Here is a 15,533-nt window from a genome sequence, read left to right as displayed (position 1 = left end):
ATCCCGCTGCAAAAGTGCATCCAATAATTTGGCCTTACCATGATCTGGTAACGTATGTTCTTTTAACCAAGCATGCCTTCTAATAACAGAGCCTGTAACTGCTGCTCTACAGGAGGCCTCTAAGGAATCAAACCCACATTGCAAAGTATGTTTCCCACTTGTTCAGCTGCATGCAATAAATCCTGCATTTCTTTAAAATTAGGAGGATCTGAATCTGGAAGCATCTTTTGTTTCAACTGAGACATCAAAAATTGCTGATGTTTTAGCATGTGAAACTGGCAATTCAAGGCTCTCATTGCTAAAGTTGCAGATGTATATACTTTCTTTCCCCATCTGTCTAATGCTCTGGAATCCCTGTCAGAGGGAACTGGGTTTTTTGCTGATGAGGCCTTAATCCCTTTGGGTGCCTGAGAAATAGTTTCAGGGTCAGCAACAGGGCTTTTGTACAGAAATTTGTGAGAGTCAGGGGCTCTGTAATATCTATCAGGTTTAACTGGGGCTGGGGTTAAGGAGTCAGAGTTTAATCTGGATTCAGTGTACACATCATCCACAATATCTAATACTGGCGGGATAGCAAGGGATCTATCTGTGTTGAGGCAATAAAAGGGAGTCTCTGAGCCTTTTCTTGGATTCTGAGTAATCCTGGCCTTCCCAATGGAAATGTTCCCTCATAGTATGTAAGGTCTCCCCCAAAGGAGTAGTCCTCAGTCGGAGAGGCTGATGGAATTGATTCCTCAGCATCAGAATCCTCGTAAGGGTGTAAAGAATGTCCTAGATCTGAGGATGAGTCTGAGGAAATGGACACCTGGTCGGGAGATTCATAGTCTGCATCCTGTCTGGGCCTTTTATCAGGAGGGGGATGGGACCCCCAGATCAGGGTGATTAGGTCTTCGGCCATTTTTAGCATTTGTTTCTTAGGCATAAAAGCCTGTCCTGGAGAGTGCTGCATCTGTTTCTTTGCTTTTAAGGGGGGCTTAGACTTAGCAGAGGGTTTTTAATGGTTAACTGGGTAGGTCTGAAAACACCCTCTGTAGCTGTGGATTGCTCAGCTACTTCGGTTCCCTCTGTAGGGTTAGGTTCGGTAAGCTGAAAACCTAGTGCGTCCGAAGGCCCAGCCAGCTCCACGTGGGAGTAGGAGGTGGTCTGTGGTTCTGTGGAAGCGGTCGTCAGGGGCTGCGTAAGCACCTCGCTGAAAACCGGAGAACCGGCGACCGGTCTAGAAGAGGCCTCGTCGTCAGTTTTGGGCCTCAGATGCCTGTCCTTGTCCTTGCACTTTTTATGTATTCCGGTCATTGGAAGTTCCGACGGCATGGTGTAATTGAATTTTCTGCCAAAATAATGTTGGGCAAAATCAAACCGACATTTAATAGTGCGCTTGTTAAACCTAGCATAAAACCGACAACCAGTGATTTCGTGGTCTGGGCCAGGCATGGAATACAATAGGAGTGGAAATCCTTATGAGGTATTTGCTTACCACAAGAAATACTGTTATTAACTTTTACTGACATCGGTCTGAGGCAAGAAAATGTTTCCCCAATGGGGTACTTAGCTTTTTTAGAAGACTTCGGTTCTGGATTTGGAATGAAAATCTCAGGAGTCGGCCGACCGGCATTTGCGAACTGCTTCTGCTTCAGGCACCACCGGGCAAGAAAGACTAAAGAAAATGGCGTCGGCTGCATCTTATATACCCCTGTCGCACTGACGTCAGGGAGGAAGCGACAGCAACTGACGCCGGACCAAGACTTTGGAACTCAGGCCGACTGGGGAACCCCAAGTTTAAAGACTGCAGCAGTGTAACACGACAAACATCGTCTTTTTCCCAAAGTGGGAAGATAAACTGTATAGTGACCATCCAGAATTTTTGTACTCTCACAAACTTGTTCAATACACTGAGATCCAAAATTGGTCTCCAGTCCCCGGTTTTCTTTGGCACCAAAAATAGTCTTGAGTAAAATCCGGATCCTAACTGGTCTGGAGGGACTATTTGGATGACTCTTTTTCTTAGCAGGTTTTCTATCTCTAGTGCCGCTTCTTCCCTTTGACTGGGTGGAACGTCGGGAAGATTTCTTGAAGGGATGGGACAAAGATCGAAGGGGATATAATAACCTCTGGCTATGATCCTTTGTACCCAAGAATCGGTGGTAATGGTTAGCCAGGCAGAAGGGTACAAGGAGAAACGGTCCCCAACCACCAGAGGAAAGGAGTTGGGCCACTCTTCAGGAGCACTGGTAGGCTTGACCAGGGAAAGAATCCCTGGAACCCTGGTTACACGGTCCCCCTCTGCCCCAAAAGGGGCATCTTCCCTGTGAGTTTCCCCTATGCCTCTGGGGGAGAACTCGGCCTGTGTGTCATGGAAAGGACCCTGAGATTTCTTGAACCATATTTTCCCACTCTTTTGGTTTCGGGAGAAAGTACGTTGAGGGGAAGAATAATGGACACCTACGGCAGAAAGGGACTTACCATCTTGTTCACATCTGGCCAGTGTGCTTTTAACTTTGGGCCCAAACAACGAGGAGGGCTCAATGGGGGCATTAAAAAAGGAAGACTTAAAAGGTTCCGTGAAGTTGCACAAGCGCATCCAGGTGTGTCGTCTCAAGACTGTAGCTGAACCCACCACTCTAGCTGCTCCTTCTGATGCGTGAGATATTAATCGCATAGAGGAGTTAGATATAGACTCAATGGTGGCCAGCTGAGGGGCCACTTTGTCACGGACCTCATCAGACACTGCACCAGCCACAGTTTCAGAGAGCTCAGAAACCAGATCCCTTTGAAGCCTGGTAAAATGTGCCATATAATTCAGGAACCTGATAGCAAAGGTCGCTGAAGCAAAAGTGCGCTTCCCTATTCTGTCCAGGGCCCGGGACTCTCTGTTAGGCAGATGGACAGTCTGGCTTTCTTCTTCTGCCAGATCCTTTTTTGTTGTGGCCGCTACCACCAGAGCGTCTACAGGAAGACCTTTGGACCAATGGGGATCTGAAGCAGGAGGGAACAAGATCTTATCTGGCCTCTGGGGAATAGCTTCAACAATATCAGGGGCCTTCCAAGCACGCTGCGCGATGAACTTGACAAGTTCATTGGCAGGTGGATTAACCCAGGAGGTAGGGGGCCGGGCACGAAAAGCCTGCAGGAACACAGATTCCTCAGGGGTCGGATTAGAGGGCTGCCAGTCACCTCTCTGTTTCAGGATTTCAAAGATATCACCAAAGGATACGTCAGAGGGTGACCGAGAGGATCCTTCCCCCCTCATCGAAATCTGTGTCTTCGGTGACAGACTCCTCTGGGGAATCCATGTGCTTCCTCTTACACAAACTTTTACGATGGACATCTTCAGCAAGAGAAGCTGGGGAAGACAACGGAAAAGAGGATTCCTGAGAGAACATGTCCTGAGGCCCCTGCACCCAGTGTCCGCTAGGTGCGTCTTGTGAAACCAGTGTACCAGAGGCGGGCAGAGGTAGAGACAGTCCGGTATCGCCAGCAGCAGGGAAAGCCTTCTCCATCAGTTGGAAGTCTGGTCCACCCGGAGAGGAGTGTATGTCAAGGACAGGGGGCACTCCTCCCCTAAGTGGCTCAGCCTGCCGACTCGGAGTCCCTGGATTGCTGTGAAGCAGCACGCTATGTGTATCACAGCTGACATCCTGGGTTGTAGCAAAACTTTCCTGCCATGAAGACAACTGTGGTTCCTTAGTGAGATCCATAGTGAGAAGGGGAAGACTGTACTATATCCATGGACTTCAAAGTCAGTGAAGGAGGAGACTAAAAGGGTGTCTTTGGAGATGGGTGATCCCCTCCCAAGGAAGGATAGTTCCTGGGGGGGGGGGGGTGGAATACCTCTGGCCAAGAATGCCTGGTCCATAAGACGCAACACATCATGTTCAGAAAGACTTCTAGTGGACCTCCTAGAGACTGAGGGAGAAAAGTACAGTTTTGTACCTACCATAAATGTAGATGTTCGAGTGTTCACCCTGCTGCTGTCATCACACTTGGGTTATCCTGCCGTCAGGCGGTCCCGCAGTCGGCCCGAATTCCAAAGTCTTGGTCCGGCGTCAGTTGCTGTCACTTCTTCCCTGACGTCAGTGCGCCAGGAGTATATAAGAGGCATCCAACGCCATTTTCTTCAGTTTTTCTTGCCCCAGATGTCATGTGCCCCCAATAGGTAGGCAAAAAAAAATATATATATATATATATATATATATATATACACACATATGGCTATATAAAAATCAAACAAAACCCTTAGGCACAAGCAAATACACCACAGAGGTAGTATAGGATAAAGTGGTAGAGATAAGTTCAGCTAGTTCAGAGGGGATGGAGGGAGGGTAACCTGGACTGTAGCAGGGTGAACACTCGAACATCTACATTTATGGTAGGTACAAAACTGTACTATATTCATTGTGTTACCCTGCTGCAGTCATCACACTTGGGTTGAATCCAAGGATGGGAGGTGGAGTCAAACAGGGTTAGAAGAAGCTAGTAGGCCCTGCAAAACTGCAGTGGCAAAACCAGCTCTAGTCTTAGAGTATAGAGGTAAGTGATAGTGTTTGGTGAAGGTGTGCACTGAACTCCAAGTAGCAGCTTGTAGAATATCCTTGGTTGGCACTCCCCTGAGAAAGGCTGCTGATGTAGCTGTAGCCCTGGTGGAGTGGGACTTAATGTTAGCAGGTACTGGTTTCCCATGATGTGTGTAGCAGAAACGTATGCAATGCCCTATCCATTTTGAAATGGTCTGTTTTGAGATGGCTTTTCCTTGTGATCCTGTAGCATAGGCTACAAAAAGCTGGTCAGTTTTTCTGAAAGCCTTAGTTTTATCCAAGTAGTAACGTAATTGCCTGTGAATGTCCAAAGAGTGCAGGAGTCTTTCTCCTTTGTTCTGGGGATTTGGGAAGAAGGTGGGCAAGTGAATGGTTTGGTTTAGGGCCACACTGGATACCACCTTTGGCATAAAGGAAGGATTAGTTCGTAGAGAGAATCTGTCTTGATGAAAAATGATGAAAGGTTCCACTGCCATTATTGTCTGTAGCTCTGAGACTCTTCCAGCTGAGGTTATTGACAGTTATGGCAGTTTTCCATGAAAGAAATTTTAAATCAGCTGAAAAAGCTGGTTCAAAGGGTGGCAGTGTAAGCTTTTCCAGAACAAAGTTGAGATCCCAAGTAGGTGTTGGAGCTCTCCTTGGCGGTCTTAAGTTCTTAGCCCCTCTGAGGAACTGTTAGGAGTGGATGTGAAAATAAAGGAGGATCCGTGCTGTAATGAGCTGAAATTGCTGAGGCATGGATCTTAATAGATGAAAAGGAAAGTCCTTTGTGTAACATCTCAGTTAAATATTGTAGAATCTGAGGGATGTTTGGATCAAGGGGGGTTTAGGCCTTTAGCCTGGTTCCAGGCGCAACATTTTTTCCATTTGTCTGAATAGGTTTTCCTGGTGCTGGGCCTCCTGGCCTCCAGAATGACATCCATAAGAGCTTTGGATAAAGGTGTTGGCTGGTTGTTGAAGTAATTTGCCATGCAGCCAGGTTTAAAGTCTTGAGCTGGCTGTGTAGAATCTGATGGTCTCGCTGGGTGAGCAGGTGAGGAATATGTGGCAAAATCCATGGTGGGCCGTGGGCCATGTTCCTTAAAATTGGGTACCAATGCTGGCGTGGCCAGTCTGGTGCAACGAGTATCATTTGTGGCCTCTCTTAATCTGACTTTCAGCAGTACCTTTACTAGAAGAGGCAGTGGAGGGAAGGCATACACTGTTAATGTTTTCCAACTGAATGAGAGGGCGTCCACTTTCCAAGCTAGTGGATGGAAGGTCCTTGTGCAAAATTTTTGAAGTTGGTGGTTGTGGGGGCTTGCAAACAGATCTATGTCTGGGCGTCCCCATTTTTGAACTATCATTGCAAATACTTGTGGATCTAGTTTCCATTCGTGTGGATCCATGATGTTTCTGCTTAGGTCGTCTGCCAATGTGTTTTTCTTTCCTGGCAAGAATTGTGCTTGTAATTGAACCTGGTAAGACAGTGCAGTGTTCCACAAGGTCATTGCTTGCCTGCATAGAGGGTAGGAATATGTGCCCCTTTGCTTGTTTATGTACCACATAACTGTTAGTAGTTATTAGTAGTTGCCTGGGTGTAGAAGGTCCTTGAAAGCTGTTAGGGCATTCTGCACTGCTAGCATTTCTTTTTGATTGATATGCAGGTGTCTCTGATCTTTAGTCCATTTGCCCTGAATGCCCTGCCCTGCCATGTGTGCTCCCCAGGCATAGTCCGATGCATCTGTTGTCATAGTTTGCCTGGCTGTGGGTAAGGTGAAAGGCTGACCCTTGTTGAGGTGACATGCCTGTGCCCACCACAGAAACTCCTGTTGAAGGCAGGGAATGAGTGGTATTATTGTTTCCAAGCTGTGGCTGTGCTGAGTCCATACACTTTTCAGGTACCATTGTAATTTCCTCATATGCAGTTTTGCAAATGGTATTAGTAGTATGCAAGATGCCATGAATCCCAAGGCCTGCAGAATTTTTCTTGCAGGGAGTTGGGTCTTTGTTGCCATTATTTTGAAATACTGAAACAGCTGTCGTTGCTTGTCTGGCCATCTGGGCCGTTGTATTCAAGCTGGCACCCAGGAATATTATGTTTTGTGAGGGTACAAGTTTTGATTTCTTTTTGTTTACTGTGTACCCTAGGCAACTTAGAAGACGTTTGACAAATGCCAGATGCTTTAAAAGAATGTCCTTGCTTTCTGCTTGAATAAGGCAGTCGTCCAGGTATGGGTATATTTGAATTCCTCTTTGTCAGCAGTATGCAATTACTGGTGCCAGGCATTTTGTGAAGACCCTGGGCGCAGTAGATAAGCCAAAGGGCAGTGCAGAGAATTGATAATGCGTTGAACCTGCAATGAAGCAGAGGTATCTTCTGCAATTTTGTCTGATAGGGACATGCAGGTATGCCTCCTTGAGGTGCAAAGTGACTAGCCAAGCATTCTTGCCCAGCATGGGAAGAAGCTGCTGTAGTGTTAGCATCTTGAATTTTGGTACTTGCAGATAGGTGTTCAGAACTGAAAGATCCAGAATGGGTCTCCATGCTTTGTCCTTTCTTGGGACTAGGAAGAGTCTTGAGTAAAATCCTTGTCCTTGCTCCTGTGCAGGTACCTCTTGAATGGCTCTCATGTTCATGAGAGCTGTAATTTGTTTTTGTGCCTCTGCCCATTGATTTGGTGGCAGGTTTGGCATTCCTTTGATCCTTGGTAAGGTATGAAAGTGGAATCTGTATCTTTGAGAGACAATGTTTAGAACCCATTTGTCTTTTGTGATGATGTGCCAGTTGTCTGCAAAAAATGCTAGTTTTCCTCCCAAGGGAGTTGCCAGGAGAGATTTGCTTGGTAGTTTGAAGATAGAGTCATTGTGTTTGTCTTCTGCCAGCCTGAGGTCTGTCTTCTCCTCCTTTCTGGATAACAGAACCCAATTGGCCAGGTTTGTAAGGGCCCTGTGACTGGCCTCTGCCCCTTGGGCATCTGTATTTGAACCTCTGTGATCTGTCTGAAGCTGGAAAGGACCAGTTTTTTGTTGGCCAATTTCTGCTGAAACGAGGGGGTTGTACCTGCAAAAAATCCTTGACCGTTTGCATAGACTTTGCCTTATCCTCCATTTTCTTTAAAACCTCTTCTGCTTTGACACCAAATAATACATCCTGCTGTAAAGGTGCATCCAATAATTTTGCTTTAACATGGTCAGGGAGGGTTTGTTCTTTTAACCAAGCATGTCTACGTATGACGGAGCCAGTAACAGCTGCTCTACAGGAAGATTCCAATGAATCAAATCTGCATTGTAAAGTATGTTTGCCCACCTGTTCAGCTGCATGCAACAGATCCTGCATTTCCTTGAATTCAGGCTGTTCTGAATGTGTGCTCATTTTTTGTTTTAACTGAGACATCAGGAATTTATTGATATTTCAACATGTGAAACTGGCAATTTAATGCTCTCATAGCCAGAGTTGCTGAGGTGTATATTTTCTTTCCCCATCTATCTAGGGCTCTGGAATCCCTTTCAGAGGGCACAGGATTTTTAGCCATAGAAGCTTTTGCTCCCTTAGGACCCTAGGAAATTGTTTCTGGGTCAGCTACAGGGCTTTTATAAAGGAATTTGTGTGAGTCAGGTACTCTGTAGTATCTTTCTGGTTTGGCTGGAGCAGGAGGTAGAGAGTCTGGATTTAAACTAGACTCCAAGTAAACATCATCCACAATATCTAAAACAGGAGGGATAGCAAGAGCTCTGTGCTGGGGTAGTAAAAGGAACTCTCTGAGCCTTTTCTTAGAATCTGAGTAATCCTGGTCTTCCCAGTGGAAATGTTCCCTCATGGTATGTAAAGTTTCCCCAAAGGAGTAGTCTTCAGGGGGAGATGCTGAGGGAATAGAATCTTCAGCATCAAAATCCTCATAAGGTGGAAAAGTGTAATCCTGTTCCTCAGAAGAATCTGAGGAGAGAGAAACCTGGTCAGAGGATGCATAATCCTCCTCCTGTCTTGGTCTTTATCAGGAGGGGGATGGGAACCCCTGATAAGGGTAATCAAATCTTCAGCCATCTTAAGCATCTGTTTCTTAGGCATGGGGCCTTGAACTGTAGACCGATGTACAGTTTTCTTTGGTTTTAAAGGAGTTTTAAGTTTAGCATAAGATTTAATGGTGAGTGTAGTCAGTCTGAAGACACCTTCTTCAACCGAAGGTGTTTCCGTTGCACCGGTGTCTAGTTCTGCTCCAGTGTCGGTAGATGGCTGCGTTGGCCTAGTAGACTCCGCTTGGGAATCCGCAGCTGTCTGGGGTTCCAGTTCTGCGGTCGTCAGGGGCTGCATAGGCGCCTCACTGAAAACCGGAGAACCGGCGACAGGCCCAACTGAGGCCTCAGTGTCTGGCTTATTCCTAGGCTGCCTGTCCTTATCCTTTTGTTTTTTATGAATGGCGGTCGTCGGCTGCTCCAACAGCATGATGTAATTAAATTTCCTACCAAAGTAATGCCGTGCGAAGTCAAAACGGCGTTTGATAGTTCATTTATTAAACCTAGCGCAAAACCGACAACCAGTGATGTCGTGGTCTGGGCCTAGGCAAGGAATACAATAGAAATGGAAGTCCTTATGAGGTATTTGTTTCCCACAAGAAATGCAATTGTTAACTTTTTCTGACATTGGACTGAGGCAAGAAAATGTTCCCCAACGGGGTACTTAGCTTTAATGAAAACTTCGGACTGAAATTCAAATCAAAAATCTCAGGTGTCGGCCGACCGACACTTGTGAACTGCTTCTGCTTCGGGCACCGCGCGGCAAGAAAGACTGAAGAAAATGGCGTTGGATGCCTCTTATATACCCCTGGCGCACTGACGTCAGGGAAGAAGCAACAGCAACAGACGCTGAACCAAGACTTTGGAATTCGGGCCGACTGCGGAACCGCCTGACGGCAGGATAACCCAAGTGTGATGACTGCAGCAGGGTAATATGATGAACATCAGGCCTGCCACAAAAGAGGCAGGCTCGGTGCCCATCTCATCTAATCGCACCGAGGACAACGGTGCAGAGAAAGACTGAACTACTGTAGTCTGCACCGAAGAAGTCATCGGCGCCGATGTCACTGTCTGCACCAACACTGGGATCGGTGCCGAAATGGTTGTCGGTGCCGACGAAACTGGAACTGACAAAACTGGAATCAGTAATAAATGTCTCGGTTCCGAGGAAGATCTTGGAGCTGACGTGGTCAAGGTCTGCGCCGACTGAACGGTCGGTGCTGATACAGTGGTGAAGGTCTGAACCGAGGAGCCCCTTGGTGCCAATATGTAAAAGGCTGCAGAAAAGGACGGAGCAGAAATCACTAATGGAGTCGAAGGCTTCGGTGCCGAAGGTCTGGACACGGAAAGCACTGGGGCTGACTGGGAGAGCTCCGTAAAATTTTAGCCTTTTTAGATTTTGGTTGTAGAGAGTCCCCAGCCGGGGACGAAGGCAAGGATTTAGCCTTAGCAGAAAAATGCATTTTCTTATGGGCTTTAGGAGGGGTTGAGACCTCTGACCCAGAAATAGCCTCTGAAAAGGGAGATTTTAAAAGTCCCTTCAATAACAGTTTATTTTTCCTTTTTAACAAAGTTCTGTTAGAAAAGCTATCACATATAGTACAAGGTGGTTCAACAGACAAATGGGAAGCTCCCAAACAAGAAACACAAAGAGTGTGCATCAGAAGTAGGCAGTTTGGGTCCACAATTAGAACACCACTTAAAACCAGGACTGCCCTTTTTATCTGCCATATTAACAAAAGGAAAAATACCAACAATGGTACAAAGAGTACCCGAAGGTATGAAAAAGAAAGGTAAGGGATTACTAATGATGGTAAGGAGAAATTACCTTGTGGTAACAAGAGTAAGTAAAGGACAGAGAAGAAAATCTGAAAATAAGAACGCTAGATGCGATAAGGCAAGAGATAATAAAATATTAACTTTTCTGACAGAAAAGTAATTTGTAAAGCAATTAAACAACAATTGACTGCACTTAGCTCAAGAGAAGTAGCTTGACACAACCGGATGGCAACGCGGCAAACGAAATCTGGGGTAACAGGGAGAAGGGAATTGTGGGTAAGAGTTTAGCTCGAGAGTTTGAAGCTGACGCGAGCTTGGAAAATGGCTGGCTCGGTTCCGAGCTCGGAACAGATACCCATATGTAAGGAATGAACGAGGATTAACAATATCAGATTTACTTATACAAACTGTTATTAATAATACAATGCCCTTATTTTCGGCCAGCAAGAGAGAAAAAAGGTTTTATTTAAACCAAATAGACCCATGACATCTATTAATTGCCATTCGAATTCCTTGCACTCCAACCTAATGTTCCATGGTTCTCCCCTCAAATCACAGTCAAGTACTTATATTGTAAAAAATAAAAAAACTTATGTCCAGCATGTTTTTGCCATGTGTTTCCACAGGGCATTCTTGGGGTCTTGTTTTTTTTTATATCCCTTACATGTCCGTAGACCCTATCTTTCAAAACTCTCTCTGTTTTGCCAATATAAAAGGAGTTGCACTTCTTGCATAAAGCAACATAAACAATTCTCTTAATATCACAGTTGCACCTCTTTAGGCATTCTACTTAAACCAAATCCTTTTAAAAATATACGGTCCCCTTCAATTATATATGGACACTGGGAACATCTCTCACATTTTGCCATACCATTCTGTCAACCGATAACTTTGGGCTGTTGAAAACCTGTTTCTAAAAAAAATGTTTGTATAATAGTCTCTTCTGAAAATAACCATAATGCCATCCCTATGTTCTTCATGTCCATACCACAAAGATCAAAAACTTTCCAAATATTTTTAATATATTTTTATAACTCCCACATCACTGTTAAAGGACACTATACAACCTCTGCTGAAATTATGGCCAATATTAGTCCCAATAGTTACCAAACAGTCTTTGGACCCCAAAAGGGGCCAGTAGTATCAATTCAACTTATTTTCTATAACCTCCTTAAAATTCCTTCTAAAAATTCACATGGGTAACCTTTACTTATTAACATTAAGTGCAGTTTTTCACACCCCTGAAAAAAAAGAAAAGTACAGACACCATCCTTGCTAGTTTAATTGACCCATAACAAGGGCTTTCTTTTAATGCAAAGGGTGGCTACTATCAAAGTGCAGCAGGGAACTGGAATAATTAGAATTCCTGAACAAGTTGGAAACAAAACCTTTGTTAGTATGGTTAACTTTCAATTCAACATCCAAGTAACAGTGTCAACAGATTTATTTTAAGTAAAACTTAAAAATTCAGTGGTGTTATTTATATAGTTAAATAAATCCCAAAGTCTTGACTCAGAATTCCTCCAAAAGATGACAATGTCATCCAAAAAGTGATCATAAAGTGTCCAGCCATCCTCAAAGCCCAATTTCAAAATGTACTGGTGTTCCTAGTTTGTCAAAACAATGCTGTCAAAAATGGAGACACAAGCTGCCACCATTGCCATTCATTTTTTTTTGTTTGTACATGGTCCCTTGGAACCAAATAAAATATTATCCAACACTATCTGAATTAGGGACCTTAAGACCTCAATCATGTTATCTAACTGGTCATTTTGACTCAAATACTGGATAAACCAGTCAATGACACACTTATGGGGTATGACTGAAAATAAATCTTTTAAGTCAGTCATTACCAGTATAAGTTATTCAGCATACACATCCTTACAAATTTTACTTAAAGAATCCAATGAGTCCTTCTAGATGCATCTCACATTACTGAATTTGTATTTTAATTTTAAGTCAATATACCTAGCCATCCCAAAGGTTTTTTAACCTTTGGTGTCAACTATTGGGCTCAAAGGAAGGTCATGAATGTCTGTGAATTTTCGGTATTCCGAAAATAGTCACTCTGACAAACAGACAGACTGACTCAGGTCCCTAGTATTTGAATACAGATTCTCTTACAATATTCAAATTCTCACTAGCAAATGAATGATTCGTTTCAAAGTCAAACATGAAAAGGAATGCAAGAACTAGTAAGTTGAAAAAAAGAAGCAGTGAGGAGCAAGGACCTTCCATTACTGAAATTCTACACCCAGCACAATCACAAGAGACACAAAAGCAGACACCAGCAAAGGTATTGAGAAGGTATTACCTTTAGTGACACCATAGCTAGTCTCAAAAACCATGGAAAATATTTTTTCTCCAATTTTTTGACAATCTCATATAACAATTCATCTGTGCTAAGCTTAATGACTTTATCCTTTTTATCCTGCTTTTCCTCCAACTCACTGTTATTAATATTTTGAAGAACAAGGAGTTAAAATAGTAAAAGTAACTGTAAAAAAAAATAAATAAATAAGTAAACTTATTTATTTGCATTTGTTGACTTTGAAGTCATACTGGACAAAGTACCTTAAGTACTACTGAATAAAGTATCACTGTTCATTACAGGCCTGGTGAGAAAAGTTTCCCAAAAAGAAACAGTATGCAAACACATATATATTTACGGTAACAAACATTCAGTAAGATAATATTTGCTTTGCTAAATACCAAACTAATGCAACTTGTGGTGAAAAGACGGGCAACTGCCTCCCATAATCAGAGATGTGTAATATTTTCTCTCTGACTGAAAATTTCTGAAGAAAAACAATTAAATAATAGAGAGTATGAGCCACTACAGAGCTGAAATTATTCCAGTGCTGATAGGGCATGTGAAGCATCTGACATGGCTATAAAACAGTGCTTCACATACTGAGCCCAAGAGAAGGCCTCCAGGGGGAGGGAACACAGTAGTGCTAATGAAAAGTCTGACTGGGACAAAGATGTAAGTAGGCAGAATAAAAAACAAATGTTATGACTTTCTCTAATACTGATATTCCCTGAAAATCACCATCTTTGATCTCAGTGACACAGCTAAGGTCACAGCTCAGACTAAATGTCCATACTCATGTTATGTCTCTTGCAACTGCAATACAATGTAGTTTCAAAAAGACACTAAAGCATCTGTAAAAGAATGTCACTTAAAACATACACATTTGAATTATGTTCCATTTTCAGGGATAACGTAACGTACATTTGTCTTCAAAGTAGCAGATGAAAAAAAAAATCACTCACACTAAGAGTTGGGTCTGTAGCAATGGTAGCATCTGCCTTTCTTTGATTCTGGTACGTTTAAAGATATTGTTGTCTTCTTCAGTTACAGAATGGCGATCGGTAGTGCAAGGGACATCAACCAAAACCTGGGTAACAAAAACAATTTAAAAAAATACAAAAATAAACCAATGCTGTAGATCTGCAAACGATGTCAGAATCAGGACAATGTTTCAGACTGAACACTCTGACCAACTTTTCATTGCAAGTATTCCAATGGCACTTACATCAATTTTCATCCGCGGTGGTGGTGCTGCGGTAGCATTGTCGCCTCACAGCAAGACGTTGTCCCGTTCGATTCTCAGCTAGAGCGTCTTCTGTGGAGACATGTGTGAATGGGCGTACCTTCGTTAAAGGTTGTGCGTTAGGGCCGGCAACTCAGCACGTAAAAATCAACTGCCAATCATTAGCGGACCGGTGTTCCGCTGTGGCGACCCCTAACCGGGAAAAGCTGAAAGACCCAACAACTTACATTAATTTTCATGTTAGTAACCCCCAATTAAGAAGCCAGCTTCGTGTGTGTGTGTACATATATATATATATATATATATATATATATATATATATATACATACATACACACACACACACACACACAAACCCACCCATATATATAATATATATAGAGCCCCTTCATATAACCGAGATGCCACTTACCTGACGTTTAGAAGATCGAGCCGAAAACACCGACAGTACAAAACACTGACTGCTTGGAACATCGACAAGTAACTAATGGTAAGTAATCCATTGGCCAACCCGACAAGCACACTAAAATGGAAGAAAAGAAAACACATCTACATGGGGGGCTTCACCCCCCCCCCACACCCCCCTAACTAAATATACCAACTCCGAGATCGCACTACCGTGGAGGTAAGGGCAAAGATCAACATGCTGGCTAAGCAGTTACTTACCGTCAGTGTTCTGAGCGGTTCGTGTTTTGGACTGTTGATGTTCTCGGCTCAATCTTCTGAAAGTCAGGTAAGTGGCGTTTTGGTTATATAAAAGGGACCTATATATATATATATATATATATATATATATATATATATATATATATATATACATACATACATGTATGTGTGTATATATATATATATATATATATATATATATATATATATATATACACACATAGCCTAGTGGGACTAACCCAGTCAACAAAGGACAAATAAAATAAAAAAAAATATGTGTGTGTGTGTGTGTGTGTGTGTGTGTGTGTGTGTGTGTATATATATATGTATATATATATATATATATATATATATATATATATATATATATATATATATATACATACATATATATATATATAAATATATATATATATATATACATATATATATATCAATATGGGATCCGTACAGATGCTCGACTGCATCTTTCACGGAATCCCAATTTGGTGAGCATACTTGCATGAAAGTGCTGTTCACCGAAGCAGCACTTTCGTGTAAGTATGCTTGTTGTTCTGGTCGTGCTACGGTGCGGTAAGGGAAAATTCCCCTTTCCCCACTGTAGTGTGACCTCGGAGTGAGAATATTAAAATAGGGGTGGGGGGGGCACAGCCCCCCACATCGGGGGGGTGCAGAGGGGCTTAACCCCCTGCATGCAATTAGAGTTTTTGGGGGGTTTTAACATACTTTAACAAAAGTGCTTTTTTTTTTTTTTGTTTAATTTTATTTGTCCTTTGTTGGCTGGGTTAGTCCCACTAGGCTAGTGGCCTCTATTCAGGGTGAGACCCAAAGAGGTGTTTAAACTACTAAGGTGAATTTGGCCAGGGCAACAGGGAATGCTTTTCTATTCTATTCTATTTTCTCTATGCTGGAAGGCTCCTACAGCAGCAACTAAGACGCCTAAGGGCAGCAGCAGTATGGAGAAGAAAAAGCTATTCAGTGTCTGGAGTAGTAGGTGAGAATTTAC

General features: G+C 43.2%; 1 protein-coding gene across 2 annotated transcripts in view; it reads right to left on the bottom strand.

The window, feature by feature from the left end:
* NSUN4 (NOP2/Sun RNA methyltransferase 4) overlaps window positions 1–15,533 on the bottom strand; it is a 561,732-nt gene that overhangs the window by 223,860 nt on the left and 322,339 nt on the right. For both annotated transcript variants that reach the window (XM_044085909.1, XM_044085910.1), the window contains exon 5: window positions 13,581–13,705. In XM_044085909.1, the coding sequence (XP_043941844.1) occupies window positions 13,581–13,705 (125 nt within the window). The remainder of the gene's footprint in view (window positions 1–13,580; window positions 13,706–15,533) is intronic.

This window comes from Protopterus annectens, chromosome 10.part0 (assembly GCF_019279795.1).
Source record: "Protopterus annectens isolate FY-2018-M chromosome 10.part0, PAN1.0, whole genome shotgun sequence".
NCBI classification, from domain to species: Eukaryota; Metazoa; Chordata; order Ceratodontiformes; family Protopteridae; genus Protopterus; species Protopterus annectens.
Note: the sequence above shows the minus strand (reverse complement) of the source record. Positions and strands in the feature narration are given on the sequence as shown.